Below are 26336 nucleotides of genomic sequence, written 5' to 3'. Positions count from 1 at the left end.
GGTTCTTCTGGTTCCTCTAGTTCCACTGTGGTTCCACTGTGGTTCCTCTAGTTCCACTGTGGTTCCTCAGTGGTTCCTCTGGTTCCTGTTGGATCTAACAGCCTCTGTTGTGTTTCCAGGTAAGGACCAGCCTGTGGACTTCTTTGTGGGCGACGTCACCTCGTTCGCTCTGACCAACCTGGAGCCTGGAACCACCTACGATGTGAAGGTTCTGGCTCAGTACAACACCGGGATCAGCGCGCCGCTCATAGGAGAGGGAACCACGCGTAGGTCCCACCCAGATGCATGATGGGAGCTCAGGTTAACATGGAGGCTGCTGACGGCTTGTTGTTTCTGATCGCTGCAGTTTACCTGAATGTCACCAACATCGAGACCTACGATGTCGGCCATGACAGCTTCTGCATCAAGTGGAGTCCGCACCGCGCGGCAACGTCCTACCGCATCACACTCAACCCTGTGGACCGTAAGTCGCCTCAGTCTTTAGTCCACACACAGCCTGGAAACGTCCTGGAACTTCCTGGAAACATCCGGAACTTTCTGGAAACGTCCTGGAACTTCCTGGAAATGTCCTGGAACTTCCTGGAAACATCCTGACCTTCCTGAAAACGTCCTGGAACTTCCTGGAAACATCCGGAACTTCCTGGAAATGTCCTGGAACTTCCTGGAAACATCCGGAACTTCCTGGAAATGTCCTGAAACTTCCTGGAAACATCCAGAACTTCCTGGAAACGTCCTGGAACTTCCTGGAAACATCCAGAACTTCCTGGAAACGTCCTGGAACTTCCTGGAAACATCCGGAACTTCCTGGAAACGTCCGGAACTTCCTGGAAACGTCCTGGAAACATCCTGGAAGTTCCTGGAAACATCCGGAACTTCCTGGAAACGTCCTGGAACTTCCTGGAAACATCCGGAACTTCCTGGAAATGTCCTGGAACTTCCTGGAAACATCCGGAACTTCCTGGAAACGTCCTGGGAACTTCCTGGAAACGTCCGGAACTTCCTGGAAGCATCCTGGATTATTGATGTTAAACAGTTTTATCTTCTATTATTATTTTTACTACGATTAGTATCGTCTTTAGCATTAATATATTCGGTCATTGTAATAACAGTAAACATGTTAATTGTAACAATATTTTAATTTTATCTTTAGAACATAAACATAATTTTATATTTAAAGTCCATGTGGATCAGAGGAGGACATGTTGTCCCCCCGGGTTCTGCCGGTGTGGCCGGTTCTCTGACCTTTGACCTGAACTGGGTCATGCAGGCTCCGGTTCCGACCCGCAGCAGCTGGAACCGGGTTTGGGTTTGACAGGAATCCGTGGTGTTGGTTCCCTCCAGCTCTCAGGTCCATGTGGTTCCTGTTGCTGCTCAGACTCGGGTTTGGAGATGAAGCATCGCTGGATGTGCGTCATTAGCCGCCAGAACAAATCGGACTCTGTGAGGGTGGAGAACCGCAGACAGACTCAGCTGGGAGCCGTCCAGAGGACCCAGCGGGTTCTCCAGGTTCTCCGGAGAACCCAGCGGGTTCTCCAGTGAACCCAGCAGGTTCTCCAGTGAACCCAGCGGGTCTCTTCAGCAGTTAGCTTCCTGATGTCAGCCTGAAGGTCGGATTCATTGGCGTTCCGGTGAGGATCAGCTGATCGTTCCCAGGTCTTTTTCAGCTCATCCAGACCTGAAGACTGCTGAGCTCTGCATTTAGCGCTTTTAGCATTTAGTGCTTTTAGCATTTAGTGCTTTTAGCATTTAGCGCTTTTAGCATTTAGCGCTTTTAGCATTTAGCACTTTTAGCAATTAGTGCTTTTAGCAATTAGCGCATTTAGCGCTTTTAGCATTTAGCGCTTTTAGCTCTCCATAAATAATTTTTTCTGGAATAATTCTAAAGCGCTAATTTAATTGGTTGTTTCATAAACCTTCAGTTGAATAAAGTTTGTATTGAAGTTTTGGTTGAGTTCCTCAAGTAGTTTGGTATTTATGTTCATGCTCTTATTTTGAAGTCAGTTTACGTAGCAGTTCAGTTTCCCCTCCTGAACTTTATTGGACCAAAGCTCCAATCATGTCCATGGATCAACCAATAAGAGAGTTCCTCAACGGCTAAAACACCGAGACATGCTGGGTACCAACGGTGTGGAATCTGGTGCTTTAGCATTAGCTTCTGCTAAATATCATGTTGGCTTAGCATTAATGACTGGTTCCTGTTGGTCCCTGTTAGTTCCTGTTGGTACCAGTTGACTCCGGTCGGTTCCAGTCGGTTCTTGTTGGCTCCAGTTGGTTCCTGTTGGCTCCAGTCGGTTTCACTCGGTTCCTGTTGGCTCCTGTTGGTTCCGGTTGACTCCAGTCGTTTCCAGTTGACTCCAGTCGACTCCAGTCGGTTCCTGTTGGTTCCTGTTGGCTCCGGTCGGTTCCTGTCATTTCCGGTCGACTCCAGTTGACTCCAGTCGTTTCCGGTCGGTTCCTGTTGGTTTCGGTTGGTTTCGGTTGGCTCCAGTCGGTTCCGGTTGGTTTCGGTTGGCTCCAGTCGGTTCCGGTTGACTCCAGTCGACTCCAGTCGGTACCAGTTGGTTCCGGTTGGCTCCAGTCGGTTCCGGTTGACTCTGGTCGTTTCCAGTTGACTCCAGTCGACTCCAGTCGGTACCAGTTGGTTCCGGTTGGCTCCAGTCGGTTCCTCTTGGTTTCGGTTGGCTCCAGTCGACTCCAGTCGGTACCAGTCGGTACCAGTTGACTCTGGTCGTTTCCAGTTGACTCCAGTCGACTCCAGTTGGTTCCGGTTGGCTCCAGTTGGTTCCTGTTGGCTCCGGTCGGTTCCTGTCGGTTCCGGTTGACTCTGGTCGTTTCCAGTTGACTCCAGTCGACTCCAGTCGGTACCAGTTGGTTCCGGTTGGCTCCAGTCGGTTCCGGTTGACTCCAGTCGACTCCAGTCGGTACCAGTTGGTTCCGGTTGGCTCCAGTCGTTTCCAGTTGACTCCAGTCGGTTCCTGTTGGTTCCTGTTGGCTCCGGTCGGTTCCTGTCGGTTCCGGTCGGCTCCAGTCGGTTCCGGTTGACTCCAGTCGGTTCCTGTCGGTTCCAGTTGACTCCAGTCGACTCCAGTCGGTACCAGTTGGTTCCGGTTGGCTCCAGTCGGTTCCGGTTGACTCTGGTCGTTTCCAGTTGACTCCAGTCGACTCCAGTCGGTACCAGTTGGTTCCGGTTGGCTCCAGTCGGTTCCTCTTGGTTTCGGTTGGCTCCAGTCGACTCCAGTCGGTACCAGTTGGTTCCGGTTGGCTCCAGTCGGTTCCTCTTGGTTTCGGTTGGCTCCAGTCGACTCCAGTCGGTACCAGTTGGTACCAGTTGGTTCCGGTTGGCTCCAGTCGACTCCAGTCGGTACCAGTTGACTCTGGTCGTTTCCAGTTGACTCCAGTCGACTCCAGTTGGTTCCGGTTGGCTCCAGTTGGTTCCTGTTGGCTCCGGTCGGTTCCTGTCGGTTCCGGTTGACTCTGGTCGTTTCCAGTTGACTCCAGTCGACTCCAGTCGGTACCAGTTGGTTCCGGTTGGCTCCAGTCGGTTCCGGTTGACTCTGGTCGTTTCCAGTTGACTCCAGTCGGTTCCTGTTGGCTCCGGTCGGTTCCTGTCGGTTCCGGTCGGCTCCAGTCGGTTCCGGTTGACTCCAGTCGGTTCCTGTCGGTTCCAGTTGACTCCAGTCGACTCCAGTCGGTTCCTGTTGGTTCCTGTTGGCTCCGGTCGGTTCCTGTCGGTTCCGGTCGGCTCCAGTCGGTTCCGGTTGACTCCAGTCGGTTCCTGTCGGTTCCGGTTGACTCCAGTCGACTCCAGTCGGTACCAGTTGGTTCCGGTTGGCTCCAGTCGGTTCCGGTTGACTCTGGTCGTTTCCAGTTGACTCCAGTCGGTTCCTGTTGGTTCCTGTTGGCTCCGGTCGGTTCCTGTCGGTTCCGGTTGACTCCAGTCGGTTCCTGTCGGTTCCAGTTGACTCCAGTCGACTCCAGTCGGTACCAGTTGACTCTGGTCGTTTCCAGTTGACTCCAGTCGTTTCCAGTTGACTCCAGTCGACTCCAGTTGGTTCCGGTTGGCTCCAGTTGGTTCCTGTTGGCTCCGGTCGGTTCCTGTCGGTTCCGGTTGACTCTGGTCGTTTCCAGTTGACTCCAGTCGACTCCAGTCGGTACCAGTTGGTTCCGGTTGGCTCCAGTCGGTTCCGGTTGACTCCAGTCGACTCCAGTCGGTACCAGTTGGTTCCGGTTGGCTCCAGTCGGTTCCGGTTGACTCTGGTCGGTTCCTGTTGGTTCCTGTTGGCTCCGGTCGGTTCCTGTCGGTTCCGGTCGGCTCCAGTCGGTTCCGGTTGACTCCAGTCGGTTCCTGTCGGTTCCGGTTAACTCCAGTCGGTTCCGGTTGACTCCAGTCGGCTCCAGTCGGTTCCTGTTGGTTCCTGTTGGCTCCGGTCGGTTCCTGTCGGTTCCGGTTGACTCCAGTCGGTTCCTGTTGGTTCCGGTCGGCTCCAGTCGGTTCCTGTCTCTGACCCGTTCCCGTGTCCGTCCTCCTCAGCCTCCAGTTTGGGTCAGCAGGAGGTCACCATCCCGGCCGGCCTGCCTCAGTACTGCTTCGACGAACTCTCTCCGGACTCTGTGTACACGGCCACCGTCTTCGTTCAGACTCCCAACCTGGAGGGTCCAGGAGTCGGCGCCAAGGAGCGGACACGTGAGTCCCGGAGGTTCCTGAACTATTGGTGGTTCTGGTGCTGAAACGTGTCGTTCATGTTGCAGAACCCGGCCTTCTGTTCTGGTTTGCTGGAATAAGTTATTTTAAAATCTGAACCAAAGTCAAACTGGGTTCCTTAGCAGCAGCCGGTTTGTTACTGGTTCTGGTTCATTGATCACATGTTGTGTTTGCTCTCAGTGGTGAAGCCGACTCCGGTTCCGACTCTGCCCCCGACCCCGACGCCGCCCCCCACCATCCCACCTGGATGGGCAGGTGAGTCTGCAGCAGAGAGAGTTCACCTGGATGGAAGCGGTTCTGATCCGCAGAGAGGAAACATCACGAGTAAACAGTATGTTACTCTAGGCTAGACGGGAGGAAGCAGCAGCACGAACATCCGCCTCTACTTCCTGTTCAGACTCAAACATTCCTGAAGTCTGTCGAGGTCAAGAGGCTCTGATGGGTCAGAACCAGAAGAACCGGGCCAGAGTTCTGGCTGCGTGCGTTGAGCTTTGTCTGGTGTGTGTGTGCAGTGTGTAAAGGAGCCAAAGCAGACGTCGTGTTCGTCATCGACGGCTCCTGGAGCATCGGGGAGGAGAGCTTCTCCAAGGTCATCCACTTCGTCTCCAGCATCATCGCCGCCTTCGACGTCGTCGGACCGTCAGGGATGCAGGTCAAAGTTCAACGTCATCATTCATCTGAAAGCCATTGATGAATCATTTGCAGATTATTTATATTTAAAATAAAGGAGATTATTAGATTTTTACACAAATGATTTTCACATAAAGATTCAATCAAAGCAATTTTTTTATTTATTTATTAAAGATAATCGGTCCGATTAGAGCCGCTAACAAGAATCTGACTCTTTTCTTTTCTCACTATTTTAATCTTTGGTCCTGTAAAATAATCACACTTTAAACGGTAAAGCTTCAGACTGCACAGATTTTCCTTCCACTCAACTTTCCATTTTAATACAGCGATCCCTCTGTCACATGTTCACTCAAAACATTTCTGTTGAATTAATTTTAATTGTTGCTGCGATGTGATGAGAAGCAGAAGGTTTGCTTTTCACTCCCTGTAAAACAGAACCGGCCGTGTTTAGTTTATACTGGACCTCCGTCTCGGAGAATCTGGATTAATGCAGATTAGTTAATCCGGATTAATCCAGATTAATCCGGATGTTCTGATGAAGCTGCTCCTCTTCCAGGTTTCCTTCGTTCAGTACAGCGACGGCTCAAAGACCGAGTTCAAGCTCAACTCCTACGCAGACAAAGGCGTCGCCATGGCAGCGGTGCATCACATCCGCTACCGAGGAGGAAACACCAAGACAGGTGTGTTTGGATGGTTCTGGTCTGGTCCTGGTCCGGTCCGGTCCGGTCCGGTCCTGGTCTGGTCCGGTCCTGGTCTGGTCCTGGTCTGGTCCTGGTCCGGTCCTGGTCTGGTCCGGTCCTGGTCCGGTCCTGGTCCGGTCCGGTCCTGGTCTGGTCCGGTCCGGTCCGGTCCGGTCCTGGTCCGGTCCGGTCCTGGTCCGGTCCTGGTCCGGTCCTGGTCTGGTCCGGTCCTGGTCTGGTCCGGTCCTGGTCTGGTCCGGTCCTGGTCCGGTCCTGGTCCGGTCCGGTCCTGGTCTGGTCCTGGTCTGGTCCGGTCCTGGTCTGGTCTGGTCCTGGTCCGGTCCGGTCCGGTCCTGGTCTGGTCCTGGTCCAGTCCTGGTCCGATCCGGTCCTGGTCCGATCCGGTCCTGGTCCGATCCGGTCCTGGTCCGGTCCGGTCCGGTCCTGGTCTGGTCCAGTCCTGGTCTGGTCCTGGTCTGGTCCGGTCCTGGTCCGGTCCTGGTCTGGTCCGGTCCTGGTCCGGTCTGGTCCCTGTCCCGGCCCGGTCCTGGTCCGGTCCGGTCCGGTCCTGGTCCGGTCCGGTCCTGGTCCGGTCCTGGTCCGGTCTGGTCCCTGTCTCGGCCCGGTCCGGTCCTGGTCCGGTCTGGTCCCTGTCTCGGCCCGGTCCATATCCCGGTCCGGTCCCGGTCCGGTCCGATCTGGTCCTGGTCCGGTCCTGGTCCGGTCCCGGTCCCTGTCCAGCCTCCCTCTCTGACCTGTGAACAGGTGAGGCGCTGAAGCACACCTATGAGAAGGCCTTCTCGGTGGACAACGGGATGCGGAGGAACGTCCCCAAGGTGGTGGCGGCCATTACAGACGGCCGATCTCAGGACGAGGTGAAGAAGAGCGCCGCCCTGCTGCAGCACGCAGGTAACTGCAGCACAGGATCCCTGTGACCTGAGGCCGGTCCAGATGTTGGAGACGGAAACCAGTGAGGCTCTGGTTCTGACCCATGGTTCTGACCCGAGCCTCTGAGGTTCTGGTTCTGACCCGAGCCTCTGACCCGAGCCTCTGAGGTTCTGGTTCTGACCCGAGCCTCTGACCCGAGCCTCTGAGGTTCTGGTTCTGACCCGAGCCTCTGAGGTTCTGGTTCTGACCCATGGTTCTGACCCGAGCCTCTGACCCGAGCCTCTGACCCGAGCCTCTGAGGTTCTGGTTCTGACCCATGGTTCTGACCCGAGCCTCTGACCCGAGCCTCTGAGGTTCTGGTTCTGACCCGAGCCTCTGAGGTTCTGGTTCTGACCCGAGCCTCTGAGGTTCTGGTTCTGACCCGAGCCTCTGACCCGAGCCTCTGAGGCTCTGGTTCTGACCCATGGTTCTGACCCGAGCCTCTGACCCGAGCCTCTGAGGTTCTGGTTCTGACCCGAGCCTCTGAGGTTCTGGTTCTGACCCGTGGTTCTGACCCAAGCCTCTGACCCGAGCCTCTCCCCAGGCTACAGCGTGTTCGCCATCGGCGTGGCGGACGTGGACTTCGTGGAGCTGCAGCAGATCGGCAGCCAGCCCAGCGACAGGCACGTGTTCGTGGTGGACGACTTCGACGCCTTCGACTCCATCAGGGAGAACCTCATCACCTTCATCTGCGAGACGTCCACTTCCTGTCAGTGAGCTTCCCGCCGCGCGCCCACTTCCTGTCAGCGAGCTTCCCGCCGCGCGCCCTGAAACCGATCCCCAATGACCGCTCTGTTCCCTCCGCAGCCTGTCCGCTCATCTACCTCAACGGCTTCACCTCACCTGGTGAGTTCAGGTGGGACCGGGTCAGAACCCGGACCTCTCCTCATCCTCCTCCTCTTCCTCAGGGTTCAGGATGCTGGAGGCCTTCAACCTGACGGAGAAGACCTACAGCTCCGTCCCCGGCGTCTCCATGGAGCCCGGCTCCTTCAACAGCTACACGGCGTACCGGCTGCACCGCAACGCCTTCCTGACCCAGCCCAGCGCGTGAGTCCCAGCCGGGCCGCCGGGCCCGCTCACTGGTTCTGGTCCAGATTCATGCTGCTACAAGCTGAACGCTGCTTCTCCATCCGGAGGGGTCCGGTTCTGGATGCAGAACCAGAACCGGAGGACCTGAGGACCTGAAGGTCTGGTTCTGGTTCTGGATGCAGAACAGAACCAGAACCAGCGGACCTGAGGGTTCTGGTTCCGGTTCTGGATGCAGAACAGAACCAGAACCAGCGGACCTGAGGGTTCCATGCAGAACCAGAACCAGAGGACCTGAGGGTTCTGGTTCCGGTTCTGGTCCAGATTTATGCTGCTAGAAGCTGAACGCTGCTTCTCCATCCGGAGGGGTCCGGTTCTGGATGCAGAACCAGAACCGGAGGACCTGAGGACCTGAAGGTCTGGTTCTGGTTCTGGATGCAGAACTGAACCAGAACCAGCGGACCTGAGGGTTCTGGTTCCGGTTCTGGATGCAGACAGAACCAGAACCAGCGGACCTGAGGGTTCTGGTTCCCCAGAACCAGCGGACCTGAGGGTTCTGGTTCCGGTTCTGGATGCAGACAGAACCAGAACCAGCGGACCTGAGGGCTCCCAGCAGCAGCAGATCTATGTTGTGTTTTCTGGATGTTCTCCAGGTCGACTTTCTTCCTGTCTGTGGAGGTCAGAGGTCATCCTGATCTGGCTCCCCTTCATTGGTTTGTTGTGTCTGTTCAGTGATTGGCTGGTTCAGAGGCACCGTGTGACATCATAATATGGTAGTCATGGAAACGGATCTCAGCGCTAACAGGGGCGGCTTATAGAAAAGAGAGCAGTCCCTGCACTGAGCCCTGGGGAACCCCACATAACTTAGCGACTCTATGGCAGCTTCTAGTTTCAGCTCCATGTTTCCTGAGCAGAGAGCTGCACCCAGACGGCCTGCCTGCCACCTACACCATCATCCTGATGCTGCGCCTGCTGCCCGACTCGCCCGCCGAGCCCTTTGACCTCTGGCAGCTCTCCTCCAAGGACCACAAGCCTGAGACCGGGGTCACCGTGGACGGTGAGTCGGCCGCCGCGTGCTGCAGGGCAACGGGGGCAATGTGGGGCAACAAGGGCAGCGTGGGGCAACAAGGGCAGCGTGGGGCAAGGCAGGGCAACGTGGGGCAATGCAGGGCAACGTGAGGCAACAAGGGCAACGTGGGGCAATGCAGGGCAACGCGGGGAAATGTGGGGCAACAAGGGCAGCGTGGGGCAATGCAGGGCAACGTGGGGCAACAAGGGCAATGTGGGGCAATGCAGGGCAACGTGGGGCAACGTGGGGCAATGCAGGGCAACGTGGGGCAACGTGGGGCAATGCAGGGCAACGTGAGGCAACAAGGGCAACGTGGGGCAATGCAGGGCAACGCGGGGAAATGTGGGGCAATGCAGGGCAACGTGAGGCAACAAGGGCAGCGTGGGGCAACAAGGGCAGCGTGGGGCAAGGCAGGGCAGCGTGGGGCAAGGCAGGGCAACGTGGGGCAATGCAAGGCAACGTGGGGCAATGCAGGGCAACGTGGGGCAATGCAGGGCAACGTGGGGCAATGCAGAGCAACAAGGGCAATGTGGGGCAATGCAGGGCAACGTGGGGCAATGCAGGGCAACGTGGGGCAATGCAGGGCAACGTGGTGCAATGCAGGGCAACGTGGGGCAATGTGGGGCAATGCGGGGTAACTCAGGGCAATGCAGGAGAATGCAGGGCAACGAGGGCCATCCAGGGCAATGCAGGGTAACAGGGAAACTCAGGGCAACGAGGGCAATGCAGGGCCATGCAGGGCAACACGGTATCTCAGGGCAACGCAGGGCGAATCTGCCGAGCTTCAGAACCAGCAGAGCAGCGTTGGTAAACAGCCTCATGATGTCATGGCAGCACTACAATGGTGAAGTTACTATGGTGATGCTTCGCTAGCTGCGCTCAACTAGTGTTGCTTCGCTAGTGATGCTATGCTAGCAACACTATGCTAATGACGCTATTCTAGCAGTGTTACTATGGTGATGCTATGCCAGCAGTGCTCAGCTAGCGATGCTATGCTAGTGGCGCTCATAAAGCTCCAGTTGATCCTCCTTGCTTCCAGTTAAAACGTATCAGATTCCTTAATATCTTTTTGACATCTGACTGAACATATTCTTTATTCTGACCAGATTTTGTATCTTGAACAGTTCTTCTGTCTCTGATTTGAACAGTGCTTTTGGTTCTGAACAGTTCTTCTCTCTCCTCCAGGTTCTGCTCAGACCATTTCGTTCTACAATAAGGACGAAACCGGAGAAATCCAGAGAGCCACGTTTGACCACAGCCTGGTGAAGAAGATCTTCCATGGCAGCTTCCACAAGGTAAGCCGTTCCCAGAAATCTAGAAACCGTTTGGTTTATTCGTTAGATGTCAGAGTGGCTGCTAAAGGCTTCATGTGTGACTTCATGACGGTTAGTAATAAACACACAGCAGCGATGGTCAGTCAGCCACTTCCTGCCTCCAAATCGGATTTCTTAATATCTTGGTTTTGATATTAAGGAACTGGCCAGGCGCCACTTCCTGCTGCCATTGTGCTGCAGGAAGTGAGCAGTAAATAACCGACAGGATGTTTGGGATTCCAGCGGCGCCACCTGTGAAACGGGTCCAGTAAACACAGGGGCGGTTCTGGAGAGCAGGCGACCCGGCCCGGTTGTCCTCTGCTTCTACGCTGCACCAGGTTTTTCTGATCTCAGATCAAAGTTCTGGACTCGGTTCCTCGTTTGTTCTGGTTCAGTCGGGGTTTTCCAGGAAACCTTGATCCATGTTTCCTGTAAATCAGTCCGAGTGAGACACTGTCAGTGTGATCCTATCTGTGTTTAGACCCGGGCTCAGGTTCTGGAGCTCAGGCCCGGTTCTGATCTCTGGGGGTTCGAACCATTAGATGTTCTCACAGAGATGGAGGTGTTTTACTCTGACATGTGAACCAGAACCGGGCCCAGAACCAGAACCGGGCCCATAAGGCCCACTGACCCGTGTTCTTCTCCCTCAGCTCCACATCCTGGTTTCCTCCAGCAGCGTGAAGCTGAAGGTCGACTGCCAGGAAGTGGAAGAGAAGAAGACAAAGGCAGCCGGCAACGTGTCCAGAGACGGGTACCAGGTTCTGGGCAAGATGGCCAAGTCCATCGGGTCCAAGGGCCAGTCTGCCACGGTGAGTCAGCGGCCCCCGAACCACCACCAGGAACCCTGGATCCAGACACGTTAAATCATTTCATCCCCAACGGTCTGGAGACATACGACAAAATACCAGACAGATCATCACCAGTACAGGAGATATGAAATAAATCATAATAATGTATAATAAGTCATAATAATGTAGAATAAATCATAATAATGTGTAATAAATCATAATATGAAATAAATCATAATAATGTATAATAAATCATAATAATGTAGAATAAATCATAATAATGTAGAATAAATGATAATAATGTGTAATAAATCATAATAATGTAGAATAAATGATAATAATGTGTAATAAATCATAATAATGTAGAATAAATGATAATAATGTGTAATAAATCATAATAATGTAGAATAAATCATAATAATGTATAATAAATCATAATAATGTAGAATAAATCATAATAATGTATAATAAATTATAATAATGTTGAATAAATCATAATAATGTTGAATAAATCATAATAATGTAGAATAAATCATAATAATGTATAATAAATTATAATAATGTTGAATAAATCATAATAATGTTGAATAAATCATAATAATGTAGAATAAATCATAATAATGTATAATAAATTATAATAATGTTGAATAAATCATAATAATGTTGAATAAATCATAATAATGTAGAATAAATCATAATAATGTATAATAAATCATAATAATGTATAGTAAATCATAATAATGTATAATAAATTATAATAATGTTGAATAAATCATAATAATGTAGAATAAGTCATAATAATGTAGAATAAATCATAATAATGTATAATAAATTATAATAATGTTGAATAAATCATAATAATGTAGAATAAATCATAATAATGTATAATAAATTATAATAATGTTGAATAAATCATAATAATGTTGAATAAATCATAATAATGTAGAATAAATCATAATAATGTATAATAAATTATAATAATGTTGAATAAATCATAATAATGTAGAATAAATCATAATAATGTATAATAAATTATAATAATGTTGAATAAATCATAATAATGTTGAATAAATCATAATAATGTAGAATAAATCATAATAATGTATAATAAATTATAATAATGTTGAATAAATCATAATAATGTTGAATAAATCATAATAATGTAGAATAAATCATAATAATGTATAATAAATCATAATAATGTATAGTAAATCATAATAATGTATAATAAATTATAATAATGTTGAATAAATCATAATAATGTAGAATAAATCATAATAATGTAGAATAAATCATAATAATGTATAATAAATTATAATAATGTTGAATAAATCATAATAATGTAGAATAAATCATAATAATGTTGAATAAATCATAATAATGTAGAATAAATCATAATAATGTATAATAAATTATAATAATGTTGAATAAATCATAATAATGTAGAATAAATCATAATAATGTATAATAAATCATAATAATGTTGAATAAATCATAATAATGTAGAATAAATCATAATAATGTATAATAAATCATAATAATGTATAGTAAATCATAATAATGTATAATAAATCATAATAATGTTGAATAAATCATAATAATGTGTAATAAATAATAATAATATAAAATAAGTCATAATAATGTGTAATAAATAATAATAATATATGTGTAATAAACCACAGGAAGCAGCAGCATCACAGGCTGCAGTAACTGGATCCAGACCTGCTGCTGCCTCCTGTTTTCGGATCAGAACCGTGTCCAGCATCATGTTCTGCTGTTCCCTCCTCAGTTCCAGCTCCAGATGTTTGACATCGTCTGCAACCTGGCCTGGACCAGCCGGGACCGCTGCTGCGACCTGCCCTCCATGGTGAGAGTCCCAGGCGCCCCACATGTTTGTCTGGAGTCTCCAGAGCTTCTGAGAGTTTCACAGGAAAACGTGGCGGAAGGAAAAACTGCAGCTCAGCCTGAAGATTTTCTGAAAGAAGCAGCTACAGTTGATTCATGTAAACCCAGCAGTGCTGATCTGATCAGGCTGCAACACGTTTTCCCTCCACTAAACTTTCCATCGACTTTTAGCAGCTTCCTCTCAGAACTCTGATTAGTTCTGCTTCCGGTTCAGAACCAGAACTGTAGGCGGTTTGGTACCAGTTCCCTCCGTTGACCTTTGACCTGTGTGTGTCCTGCAGAGAGACGAGCTGAAGTGCCCCGCCCTGCCCAACGCCTGCACCTGCACGTCGGAGGCCAGCGGCCAGCCGGGCCCCCAGGGGCCGGTGGTGAGTCAGCGCTCAGGCCCGGTTCACAAACCCGGCAGAACCGCCGATCTGGTACCGGCGGTTCTGGAGACTCCGGAATCGGACCGGAACTGATGATGCGAACACAAGGAGGCAGAACAGGAGCTAAGAAACGCAGCCGCAACATGCTGCAACTCTGGTTGCTGCAACTTCTGACTGGCAACATGTTGCCTCTGGTTGCTGCAACTCTGGTTGCTGCAACATGTTGCCACTGGTTGCTGCAACTCTGGTTGCTGCAACATGTCTGTGTGTTGCATCATTCATGTGTTCATGGCATGATTCCAGTCCGCTCCGTCCACTTTCACATGATGCAACAACCTGCTGCTGCAGCAGGTTGTTGCATTGTGTTGCTGCAGCAGCCTGGCCTCCTGCTGCAGCAGCCTGGCCTCCTGCTGCAGCAGCCTGGCCTCCTGCTGCAGCAGCCTGGCCTCCTGCTGCAGCAGCCTGGCCTCCTGCTGCAGCAGCAGCCTGGCCTCCTGCTGCAGCAGCCTGGCCTGCAGCAGCCTGGCCTCCTGCTGCAGCAGCCTGGCCTCCTGCAGCAGCAGCCTGGCCTGCAGCAGCCTGGCCTCCTGCTGCAGCAGCCTGGCCTGCTGCTGCAGCAGCCTGGCCTCCTGCTGCAGCAGCCTGGCCTGCTGCTGCAGCCTGGCCTCCTGCTGCAGCAGCCTGGCCTCCTGCAGCAGCAGCCTGGCCTCCTGCTGCAGCAGCCTGGCCTGCTGCTGCAGCAGGAGGCCAGGCTGCTGCAGCAGCAGGCCAGGCTGCTGCAGCAGCCTGGCCTGCTGCTGCAGCAGCCTGGCCTCCTGCTGCAGCAGCCTGGCCTGCTGCTGCAGCCTGGCCTCCTGCTGCAGCAGCCTGGCCTCCTGCAGCAGCAGCCTGGCCTCCTGCTGCAGCAGCCTGGCCTGCTGCTGCAGCTCGCTCTCTGTCCCCGCAGGGCGCTCCCGGCAGTAAGGGGCCCCGAGGTGAACGAGGTGAAGCCGGAGCTCCGGTGAGTTTCTCTGATCAAAGATCCTCTCCGCTGCTGGACGCTCCACTCGTTACATGCTTCACTGCTCTCTGTGCCTCAGGGGCCGGCGGGGCCGCCAGGAACCATCGGACCCCCGGGGCCCATGGGTCTGCCCGGCCCCCAGGGACCCAGCGGCATGTCCATCCCTGGAGAGGCCGTAAGTCCGACTCTCACCTCAACTTCCTGCCAGATCTTAACATGAAACCGAAGAGGAAGAAGATTCTTTACTGTGGCCATAAACCCCTCGGTCGGTTCTGACCCAATCGGTTCTGACCCAATCGGTTCTGACCCGGTCTGTCGGTTCTGACCCGGTCTGTCGGTTCTGACCCGGTCTGTCGGTTCTGACCCGGTCCAGAAGGTGCTGATTTGTCCTGCTGGCAGTTTTTCCTTCCACTAACTGCAGGCAGCAGACTCTCCTCCATGCTGGTCCGAATCGTTTAAACCCGACCGGTTTCCAGAGGATCGGATCTTCATGATGCCGGAGGTTAACTTCAGAACCAGAACCAGAACCGCCTCTGTCAGACTCAGAGGGATTTACTTTGTAATTGTCAGTTTGATCATGAATCGAGTTTTTCGGGACGAGGTCGTCATACTCCTGACCGGACCGGGTCGGACTGACCGGGTCGGACTGACTGGGTCGGACTGACTGGGATGAAGTGGATCCGATCCAAACCTGAGGAACGTTCCTGATGAGAAGTTAATCAGGAAATTCCCAGCGTTCCCTGCTGGAACTCTGGGAGAAACCGGTTCTGATCCGACTGCAGCAGCAGAATCCTCCGGATCTGTAGAACCACAACTACCAGAATTCAGGGGATCGGGATTGAAGCTGGATCAGAACCGGACGGGTCCTGCTGTCAGTGAACCGGGCGGTTCTGATCCGACTCCCTCTGCTCTCCTCCTCAGGGCCGGCCGGGACCGAAGGGAGACCCCGGAGACTCCGGCCTGCCGGGTCAGAAGGTAAGCCCGGTTCTGCTCCGGTTCTGGACCGGAAGCAGATAAAACTCATGCTCTGACAACCGGACCGGATCCGGGCAGGATCTGGACCGGACCACACCCAGAGTGTGACGGATTCCCTGGCCAGGTCCAGAATGTTCTGAGGCGCAGCAGAACCGGAACCGGGTCAGCTGGGCTTTTAAAGTTTAAGTTTTTGTTATAAATATAGAGAGAATTATTATTATAGTTATTATTATTATAGTTATTATTATTATTATTATAGTTATTATCATTGTTATTATCATTGTTATTATTGTTATTACTAAATTTATGATAGATTTGATCAGTTATTCTTATTGGGTCAAAGTTTGTTGTTAGTGTAGGAGCGCACTTCCTGTTTAGAATCTTCGCCTCCGCTGGTTACCATGGGAACTGTAGCGCCGCCGCTGGTTACCGTGGGAACTGCAGAGTTCTGACAAACGACCCGGTTCCGGGTCCAGATGTGCTGTCCAACACCTGTGGGTCTGGACAGCAGAACTTCAACTTGTTCTCCGGTTCTGCAGGGTTCTCCTGGTGCCGTCGGTCCCATCGGACCCGTCGGACCTTCTGGAGTGAGGGTGAGTGCTGAGCGGCTCGGTTCTGTCAGAACACAGGAAGTTCTGGTTCTGAACAGGTTCTCCTGTTTCCAGGGACCTTCAGGAAAGGAGGGACCAACCGGGCCCAGAGGACCACCAGGACCCATGGTGAGACCGCCGAAGGTTCTGGACCCACTGGACCTACTGGACCCACTGGACCCGCTGGACCCACTGGACCCACTGGACCTACTGGACCCACTGGACCCACTGGACCTACTGGACCCACTGGACCCACTGGACCCACTGGACCCACTGGACCCACTGGACCCACTGGACCTACTGGACCTACTGGACCCACTGGACCTACTGGACCTACTGGACCTACTGGACCCACTGGACCCACTGGACCCACTGGACCTGCTGGACCTGCTGGACCCACTGGACCTACTGGACCCACTGGACCCACTGGACCTGCTGGACCCACTGGACCTACTGGACCCACTGGACCTACTGGACCTGCTGGACCCACTGGACCTACTGGACCCGCTGGACCCACTGGACCCACTGGACCTACTGGACCCACTGGACCCACTGGACCTACTGGACCCACTGGACCCACTGGACCCACTGGACCCACTGGACCTACTGGACCCACTGGACCTACTGGACCTACTGGACCCACTGGACCTACTGGACCTACTGGACCTACTGGACCCACTGGACCCACTGGACCCACTGGACCTGCTGGACCTGCTGGACCCACTGGACCTACTGGACCCACTGGACCCACTGGACCTGCTGGACCCACTGGACCTACTGGACCCACTGGACCTACTGGACCTACTGGACCTGACCTCTGTGTATTTCCTTGCAGGGCCCTCCAGGAACTCCAGGAATTCAAGGCCCTTCAGGACAGCCTGGGAACCCCGGGGACCTTGGCCCCCCGGTGAGTGTTGGGAATCTCAGAACATTTCTGGAGTTCTGCTGCTGAAGGTCCAAATGTTCTGGTTCTGTTCTGCTTCCAGGGAGCCGTCGGTCCAAAAGGAGACAAAGGAGAGCGGGTGAGTCCGATCGTCTCCAGCTGACGATCCCATTTCTTTATTTACTGTTCACCTGCGCAATGCATGCTGGGACGTTAACGCTGGTCGCTTATAATGGACTGGAGGCACAAAAACATCCAGGGAAACTGCCGTTAAACACGACGTTAGCAAAAAACAAGCTCACATCACACCGTTAGCTAACAGGAGCTGTAGAGCTAACACCGTTAGCACTAGCCGTAGAGCTAACACCGTTAGCAGAAGCCGTAGAGCTAACACCGTTAGCAGGAGGCGTAGAGCTAACACCCTTAGCAGGAGCCGTAGAGCTAACACCGTTAGCAGGAGCCGTAGAGCTAACACTGTTAGCACTAGCCGTAGAGCTAACACCGTTAGCAGGAGCCGTAGAGCTAACACCGTTAGCAGGAGGCGTAGAGCTAACACCTTTAGCAGGAGCCGTAGAGCTAACACCATTAGCAGGAGCCGTAGAGCTAACACCCTTAGCAGGAGACGTAGAGCTAACACCGTTAGCAGGAGGCGTAGAGCTAACACCTTTAGCAGGAGCCGTAGAGCTAACACCATTAGCAGGAGCCGTAGAGCTAACACCCTTAGCAGGAGACGTAGAGCTAACACCGTTAGCAGGAGCCGTAGAGCTAACACTGTTAGCACTAGCCGTAGAGCTAACACCGTTAGCAGGAGCCGTAGAGCTAACACCGTTAGCACTAGCCGTAGAGCTAACACCGTTAGCAGGAGCCATAGAGCTAACACTGTTAGCACTAGCCGTAGAGCTAACACCGTTAGCACTAGCCGTAGAGCTAACACCCTTAGCACTAGCCGTAGAGCTAACACCGTTAGCAGGAGCCGTAGAGCTAACACCGTTAGCAGGAGGCGTAGAGCTAACACCTTTAGCAGGAGGCGTAGAGCTAACACCATTAGCAGGAGCCGTAGAGCTAACACCCTTAGCAGGAGACGTAGAGCTAACACCGTTAGCAGGAGGCGTAGAGCTAACACCGTTAGCAGGAGCCGTAGAGCTAACACTGTTAGCACTAGCCGTAGAGCTAACACCGTTAGCAGGAGCCGTAGAGCTAACACCGTTAGCACTAGCCGTAGAGCTAACACCGTTAGCAGGAGCCATAGAGCTAACACTGTTAGCACTAGCCGTAGAGCTAACACCGTTAGCACTAGCCGTAGAGCTAACACCCTTAGCAGGAGCCGTAGAGCTAACACCGTTAGCACTAGCCGTAGAGCTAACACCGTTAGCAGGAGCCATGATAAGTTAACAACTTTTGTTGATTAACGTTTATTTAAACTGTAAAAACACCTGAGTAAAAAGATCGAGGTCGTTTAGTGCCGTCAGTAGGTGCTATGTAGCAGAACAGTTAGCCATTTTCTCGATTAGGAAGCTGCAATCAGAAGAAATCTTTGTCGTCTTGGGATTTTGTTCCGTTTCGCTCCTCTTCCTCAGTTTGTTCATCTTCATGTATTCATTGTTTCTGTTGTCTTCTGTTTCAACGCGCTCTGGCCCAACAGGCTGAAGGTTACTCGTTCTGCTGTAGTAACTAGCATACGTCATGTAGCAGGAAGCTTGCTAACGTCACCAGCATGTCGTCATGGTGATTTTATCAGACTCTAAGTCGGCTGCTCTGTGTTGCCGCAGGGCGACTTCGCCCCCCAGAACATGATGCGCTCCATCGCCCGCCAGGTCTGCTCGCAGCTGGTCAGCGGTACGTAGCCGCCGCTAAGCTATGCTACGCTACGCTAAGCGTCGCTCCCCGCCGGTTCTGCTCAGGAACACTCCCTGTTGTGTTTCAGACCAGATGAGCCGGGTCAACACCATGCTGAACCAGATCCCCAACGAGAACTACCGCAGCAGCAGCAGCCCGGGCCCCCCGGGGCCGCCAGGGCCGCCGGGCAGGCAGGGGCCCCGCGGGGAGCCCGGTGCCGGAGGCAGGAACGGGTTCCCCGGCAGCCCGGGCCAACCCGGCCAGCAGGGCGAGAGAGGTAGGTCCGGAGCCGGAACCGGAACCGGAACCCGGTGAGGACGGCTCAACATGTGACCCGCGGTGTGTTCAGGTCCCGCAGGAGAAAAGGGCGACCGCGGAGTCCCAGGAGTCGGACAGAAAGGACCCCGAGGGCCGCCAGGTACCAGCATCAGTGTTTATGTAAAAACTGAACCAGGAAGGAGGCAAAGCTTTTATTTTGAAAAGTATCTGAATCATTAAAAACATCTGTTTTCATTTTATGTTTTAAGATGACACTTTTATTTTGAAAGGCTAAAGTCACTGACCGGTTTTAATTATGTTATATACCATCAGGCTTTTATTTTGAAGGTATATTTTTCTGTGGAAGGATAAATTATTCTCTATAGAATATTGATAAAACTTTAGCAAACAAAATCCTAATGAAATATTTATATAAAAGCTCAGTAGCTTTTATTTTGAAAAGCAGACAGGATGACTGACCAGAGGCTTTTATTGTCTAATGAGGCAGGAAATGCTCCTGTTCCTAACCAAACAGAACCAGGAAGTGTTTGACCTGAACTCTGACCCCCAGGTCCTCCAGGAGAGAGTCGGACCGGGACCCCGGGCCCCTCAGGCTCCCCCGGGCCCCGCGGCCCCCCGGGACGTCCGGGTTACGCCGGGGCCCGCGGCCCCCCGGGGCCCCCCGGCTACTGCGACTCCTCGCAGTGCGTGGGGATTCCCTACAACGGCCAGGGATACATAGGTACGTAGGAGGAGGAATGGGGATGTGGGAACGATCCTCTGGTGACGAGTCTGGGTCCAGGAGTGGATCAGAACCACACCACAGAACCGGGTCACAGACCCAGTTCAGTTCCAGTTCAATTCTGACCCTCACTGGACCCGTCCTGACCGGTTCTGAAATGGTTCTGACCCATTCTGGAGCAGCAGAACCTCTGAATGACGGTCCGGTCCGAAGCCCCGCCCATGCAGCCGGCGGGTCGGAACCTGGACCCAGACTCTGAGCATTTGTGCATGTGTTGAGCTGATGGTTCTGACCCGGTCCATCCTGTCTGGCCCGTTTCAGGTTCACCGTATAATTAGCCTTGTAATGCCGCCTGTGCTGCTTTCACTGACTGCCAGAACAAACACTGTTAGAACCGCTTAGAGGAAACCGCCACCGGAAACACTTAACCAGCAGCGAGGGGAGCCGTACTAACCGCAGCGGCGCCGGTACCACCGACCCGCCCGGCTCAGTGGAGGAGCATGAGCAGAACCGCAGCCCATACTAACAGAGGTGGATTAACAGAGGCGGGTCGTCCTGAACCCGGCTTTAACTCGTAACCCGGCACCGCTCCTCTGCGACCCCGGAGGGTCCGGTTCCTCTCCATCCACAGAACCTTTCCTCTGTGTTCTCCTAAACTGGGTTTCTGTCAGTAACCAACTCCGCTTCAATCTGTGTGATCAGGTCACCTGACTAATACCTGCAGGGGGCGTGGCCTCTGCATCTGACAGCTCATCCGCACTAAATGAAAATCTGTTGGAAGGACAAAAATTCTGGATATTGACTCAAACTTTCTGGGTTATTTTTAGAAGAAGTGCATAACGCTAACTAAAACGTTAGCCGCCCAGCTCTAAACACTCAGTCAAACCATTACGTCTGCTAACGCTAAGGCACTTTACTAATGAGGTACTTAGTGAAAGCTATGCTAATCCTGAAGCACTAATCATAAATATTAGCTACGCTAACAGTGACGCGCTATCTTGATATCATATTTATCCAACGCTAATGCTAACCCTAAAGCAATAATGCAAAACTATTATTTCCGCTAATGCTAAAGCGCTAAACCAGTATAGTATTAAACTAAAGCTAATGCTTGACTCTAAAACACTAATTGTAAACATTAGTTCAGCTAATGCTATAGCACTTTAGCAACAGAGTATTTAGATTAAGCTAATGCTAACACTTAAGCATTAAAACAATAACCTTACTTCCACTAATGCTAATTTGCTGTACTGACAAGGTATTTACTAGAAGCTAGTGCTAAAATGCTAACTTCAAATGCGCCAAGAGGAAATGAGACTGTTGGGTAAACAGCATTTAGCCCCTTCAAAATAAGGGCATAAATGTCTAAACGAGGGAAGCTAAGTGCGCTAAACATTTTCAAAGTTAGCAAACAAAAAGTTAGCTCTGCTATTAGCACATTAGCAGAAGTGTGCCCACTGCTAGTTTTTGGGATGAATCAATATCTGGTCCAATCATCCGGACTGAACAGAACTGTTCTGGTTCTGTGTTGGTTGCCAGGCCGCGCTGGTCCGTTTTCAAACAACCGGAGGTTCTGATTCCAGGTTCTGTACCAGAACATGAAGGTTCTGCAGGGCCAGGGTCGGTCCAGGAGTGGAAACCTCCAGAACCGACCTGCTGACGACCCGGCAGAACCCAGAGCTGCTGCTGATGTTACAGTCGGATTCACTGTCAGAACCGGGATGTGTTCTGGTCCACATTCAGACCAGCGGTTGGTTCTGTGTGGCGTTACCAAGGCAACCGACCGTCAGAGCAGTGAGGCGGGCTCACATGGTTCTGGTTGAGGCCCAGTGGACCCGTTCTGGTTCTGAAGCTGTTGGGTGTTTTGGTTCCCCCCAGATGAAACCATTTCTTGTTGGGTCCGGTTTGAATCAGAACTCCGGTTCTGTCAGTGAGTCCAGTTTTAGTCCAGTCTGGATCAGAACCAGAACAGAACCTCTCCCTGCTAGCCGCCGTCAGACGCATTGGCCACGCCCCCTCTCCATGTGGCCACGCCCCCTGCTGTGACTAACCTGTGCCGTCTTACTAACTGAGCATGCTCAGAGCGTGCGGTCGTCTGTCCTGGTTAATCTCAACGCAGCGTCTCCGAGCAGGAACCCGGGCCGGCGCCGCCCCCCAGGAGAACCAGCTGCTCCAGAACCAGCGCCGGAAGAGGTCGCTGCCCAGAACGCCGTCTGACAGGCTGACGTCATAAGAGCGGCAGCTGAACGCCTGAAGGTGTTTGTCAATACTGTTTGGCGCGGCGGTGTCGGCACTGGAGGAGGCGAGTGTTTGACCCAGTTCTTAGAACCGGAGGAGGTTCTGCTTGGGACCAGTAAACCCAGTAAACCCAGTAAACCCTGTGAGCTTCCCGTTTTCCTGCCTGTAACATATTTGCATAGAGTGAAGTTAAAGCTTCAGGTCCAGTATAACTCGGCTCTCATGTGTATCTTAGTATTTATCAGTTTGCCTTCATTCTGCCGCTTCACCGTCCTGTGGTTCTACCGGGTCGAGTCAGAACCTTCCAGACGCAGCATCACTTTTTATTGGTTCAGCTGCAGATTGTGAAATCCACAGCCGTATTTTCTTATTTATTTCTGAAAACGGAAGAGGCATTTTTCAATAAAACTACTGAAAATCTCATGTGGAGTTTGTGGTTCCTGATGAGACAAAGAGCTCAGGACGTCCAGAGGACAAACGTCCAGGACGTCTGTCTGCAGAGGACGGACGCCGTTTGACCCATCAGTCTCTGGTTCTTAAAACCAGTCATGGAGAAATTAGAATATCCTGGATGGATGAACGGTTCTGTCTGCTATCCGTTCTTCTCTGGTTGGATGTTCTGGATCTTCTCGCCTCCAGCTGATCTGGACCCTCAGCCGACTTCCTGCAGCTCTGGGTCGTCATGGTAACATGGTCGTCATGGTCTCCCAGTGCTCCCAGTGCTCCCAGCAGCAGGCACTCTATCTGCTGGATGTTTCTTTATTCATGTCTGCAGTTCAGGACTCGATTACATTTCACTGAAAACTATCAAAATAAAACCTCATGTATAAAAATGTCTTTTATTATTAAAACTTTATGAACATTTTAAACATCCAGTTTCAATAAAAATATTACATTTATTAAATTTGATCTTTATGGCTTTAACTCTGGTTTCTGACCCGTTTTCCATCCCATAATAAGCAATAAGCACGGGAAATTGGGGGGTCTTTTATTTTGAAATTATACATCAGATCCGGTTGACCTTTGCTGGTTGTGTTCCAGATGTGTCCCTCCAGATGTGTCCCTCTGTCACTGAGGAATCACTGGAAACGGACTTTTTCAGCATTGCATCATGTCCCCAGTTATTTCCGATACATTATTTATTTATCAAACATGGACCGGATGTGCGCTTTTATTGTGAAAGCAGCACGTAAACGGGTGAACCATAAAGTCTTGAGCGTAGCGGAAGTGAATACCTTGTGCGGCCGGCTGGTCGAAGAGCCGGCCAGCTTACGCGGTTCCAGGGCGGAAGTCAAGTCTCTTCTTCGGGGTTGGCTCATGAGCCACGCGGTGGTTGGAGGCTAATAGCCCCGCTAACAGCCCTGCTCCGGTCTCCACTCCGCCACTCATGTGGGTTTCAGCACGCAGCGCCCCCTCTGGCCGGAGGACGGCGGCCACACGTCTCACTGAGCTAATCAGAAAGGAAGCTAAAACCTTTAAACATGAGCTGAATTATGAAAACATGACAAAGTTTCAGGTTGATCAGATTTTAACGTCTCCTGGTTCTGAATGTTCATAAATTCAGTAAAATAATGAGCGAATTTGTTTAACTTTTATTCAAGGAAAGTTGTTTTTATTGAGCAGAAATGAAGTGATCCAAACAGAACTTACTGTAAAACTTCAGCTGCTGTTTGTAAAATTAACAGCAATACTTTGGGTTATTCAGCCATAAGAGGGAGAAATGGGTTATATTTCCTTCATTATTCAATATTTAGTCTCATGAGTTTCCAGGACTTTAGTCAGACTGAATGAGCCTGAAGTTCAGAGAGCTTTTAAATCCCTGGTGGGGTTCCGGTCTGTTGGGTTTTATTATTTGCACTTCCTCACCAGTTTTCAGACTCATTTCTTTTTTTTCTCTTTGAATCAGAATCATTTGGGGTGAGGGCCCTTCCATTGGGCCCTCACACTGGGCCCTTCCATTGGGCCCTTCCAAGGGCCCAATGGAATTTACTGCTGTGTAAACTTTCAGTTGAGTGTTTAAGTTTTTAATTCTTCAGGTAGACTTTATTTATGTTCATGCTCTTATTTTGAAATGTGTGCAAAGGCTGTTAAGGCAGCACTTCTGTTTCCTCAGGTTCGTTTTGAAGAAACTTTTAGGGCTGGGCAACAAATCAATAGCCATATAGACACACGATCAATATTAATAGATAATACTGATAGAACATTCAGTACTTTACTGAACTCCGATCCACAACCGCACAGCATTCTGGGAGATGTAGGCAGAAGACGTGCTGGCATAGCTCTGCCCCACACATGGGGATGTCAGCATAGTTGAACTTGGTGCTTTAGCATTAGCTAGTATCATTTCAGCAGAGCTAATTATGATGTTATATTGAGCTAGAAAGTCTAATATTTGTCTGGCAAACTAAAAAGCTTTACAAAGCTAAATATTAGCTAAATATTAGGTAAATATTAGCTAAATATTAGGTGAACAAGCTCGGTGTTTAGGAGCCGTCTGGCGGAGCGGGCCGTGTTCCCGGGTCGGATCCGATTCTGAAGCTTCGTTTGAAGACGGAAACTTTTACAACCAGCTGGTTTCATGTTTTCCAAACATCTGTCATGTTGACGTTCCATGTTTGGCTGGACTAAAGGTCATGGCTGTGACCTTCACAGGTCGGCTGTTTACTGCAGCTTCGCTATTTGCTTTGTGAATCAGAGCAAATGGTTGCTGAAGCCACACGCAGCAGAGTTGGTGGATGAGGAGCTGAATCATTGGGTCCAGATGTGGAGAAGCGAACACATCTGTCTGGTGGACCAGCCTGGTTTCATAACCGAGACTCTAAAGAACAAGATTTACTCAACAAGCTTGGTTCCACCGCAGCTTGGCTCATCGTGGGTCCAATAACTCTGTCAGAACCGATCAGCCTGAAGCCAGCGCTGCTCCGCCTCCTGTCCGCCTGCCGGGTCTCAGTGCTTCTCTTCATTTGTTCTGAATTAGCAGAACAAAGGCAGCTTAATGTGAGCAGAGCCGCAGATCGGGCAGCGCCGCGGGCCACGATGATTGAGAGCTTTAATGTTCCTCATTTATGAAATAAACAGCTTTAGTTTGCTAACTGGACCCAGTCGCTGCACCTTCCTCCAGACTGGGCCGGTTCTGCTGTGAGACCGCAAGGTGTTGGCTCAGGCAAAACATTATGGCTACACGCCGTCACGACAACCCTAACCGTACGGCGGCCATTTTTACAGTTACAGTCAAAACCTAAAGGCAATAATCTGCCAAAGGAGGAAAAACAACATTTTGCTAACAGTTGTTAGCAAAATATTTAGGTTGATGAATATTTAGCTAAAGAAAGTTTGAAGCTAAATATCTAGCTAGAAAGCTACCAGGCTACGTATTTAGCTTGCTAGCTAAAAATGCTTAGCTAAATATTCATCAAAATCAGTGGCTAAGTATTTTTAAACTCCTTAGCTAAATGTTTATCTGTGTTGTAGCTCTTTCTGCTCTGGTGATCAGACGGGCGAGCCGACATGCTAAAAGGTCAAGCTAACCCGATTAGCTTGTTTTGATCCTGTAGCTCCGGCCTGAAACAGAGGAAACTGCAGCTTTCCTTTTCTGATCACAGCAGGAAGAATCAAAGAATGAAAACATATTACTAAACATTTTTTAAATTAACAATCTGGTTGCCATGACAACCAGAACGCTTTTCGTGAAGCCTGAACTACAGAATCGAGCTGCTGGTTCCGGACCCGGTTCTGACCCAGAGCAGCAGCTGCTGCTGCATTCCTTCTGTCATGGAGGGATGATGGAAACCAGTCCAGGTCTGAGGATCAAACAGAGCCGACTGGGAGGCTCACACACACACACACACACACACACACACACACACACACACACACACACACACACACACACACACACACACACAGCCAGCGCTGCCTCCTGCTGCAGGTTTCTCTTTTCGCCTCCAGCTGAAATGTGTTGGTGGAAAAAGTCTTCATCATCTTGCTCCTCTTCCTCCGCTGCAGTCAGGAGATGGAAAATGAAAACCATCCTCCAGAAAGCTCTGCTGCCCCCTGCTGGCCGCACGCCGAGCAGCTGCCACTGGTCTTACTGGTTCTGCTGGGCCCAGACTGCAGCTTTCTCCTGGTCAAACATGAAATATGAATTATGTGGAAACTTTTCCACTTCAGAATAAATAACTTTGTTTTGGTCCAGATTTATTTATTCATTCTATGTTTTTATCATTTCTACAATAAAAATCGTCTGACTTTGAGTTTCAGTTGGTTTTTATTGGAACAGCCTGAACTACAGAGGAGCACGGTGGTGGCAGCATCATGCCCCGTCAGCTGATGGAAGGATAAAAGGAGAATCTGCTGAAAACTTGTTTTCCTTCAGGGAATCATCAGCGTTTCGAGTCTCGACTCGT

General features: G+C 50.9%; 1 protein-coding gene across 6 annotated transcripts in view; it reads left to right on the top strand.

Annotated features, from left to right (window-relative positions):
• col12a1b (collagen, type XII, alpha 1b) overlaps positions 1-22353 on the top strand; it is a 104175-nt gene extending 81822 nt beyond the window's left edge. For 5 of the 6 annotated variants that reach the window (XM_081602127.1, XM_081602125.1, XM_081602123.1 and 2 more), the window contains 27 exons: positions 120-266; positions 347-463; positions 4532-4684; positions 4883-4957; positions 5215-5354; positions 5889-6012; positions 6778-6921; positions 7484-7648; positions 7747-7785; positions 7848-7986; positions 8880-9022; positions 10220-10329; positions 10998-11156; positions 12925-13002; positions 13322-13408; positions 14355-14408; positions 14488-14583; positions 15330-15383; positions 15923-15976; positions 16049-16102; positions 16809-16880; positions 16960-16995; positions 18626-18692; positions 18781-18969; positions 19042-19110; positions 19522-19692; positions 21825-22353. In XM_081602127.1, coding sequence (XP_081458253.1) covers positions 120-266; positions 347-463; positions 4532-4684; positions 4883-4957; positions 5215-5354; positions 5889-6012; positions 6778-6921; positions 7484-7648; positions 7747-7785; positions 7848-7986; positions 8880-9022; positions 10220-10329; positions 10998-11156; positions 12925-13002; positions 13322-13408; positions 14355-14408; positions 14488-14583; positions 15330-15383; positions 15923-15976; positions 16049-16102; positions 16809-16880; positions 16960-16995; positions 18626-18692; positions 18781-18969; positions 19042-19110; positions 19522-19692; positions 21825-21925 — 2837 coding nt within the window. In that variant the 3' untranslated portion in view covers positions 21926-22353. Of the gene's footprint in view, positions 1-119; positions 267-346; positions 464-4531; positions 4685-4882; positions 4958-5214; positions 5355-5888; positions 6013-6777; positions 6922-7483; positions 7649-7746; positions 7786-7847; positions 7987-8879; positions 9023-10219; positions 10330-10997; positions 11157-12924; positions 13003-13321; positions 13409-14354; positions 14409-14487; positions 14584-15329; positions 15384-15922; positions 15977-16048; positions 16103-16808; positions 16881-16959; positions 16996-18625; positions 18693-18780; positions 18970-19041; positions 19111-19521; positions 19693-20013 lie in introns of all 6 variants that reach the window. The other variant, XM_081602126.1, reaches the window with a different exon arrangement.
• Positions 22354-26336: the final 3983 nt, after the last annotated feature.

The sequence above is a fragment of the Poecilia reticulata genome, chromosome 21 (assembly GCF_904066995.2).
Source record: "Poecilia reticulata chromosome 21, P_reticulata-male-v2, whole genome shotgun sequence".
NCBI classification, from domain to species: domain Eukaryota; kingdom Metazoa; phylum Chordata; class Actinopteri; order Cyprinodontiformes; family Poeciliidae; genus Poecilia; species Poecilia reticulata.
This window is presented reverse-complemented; position numbering and strand designations above follow the sequence as displayed.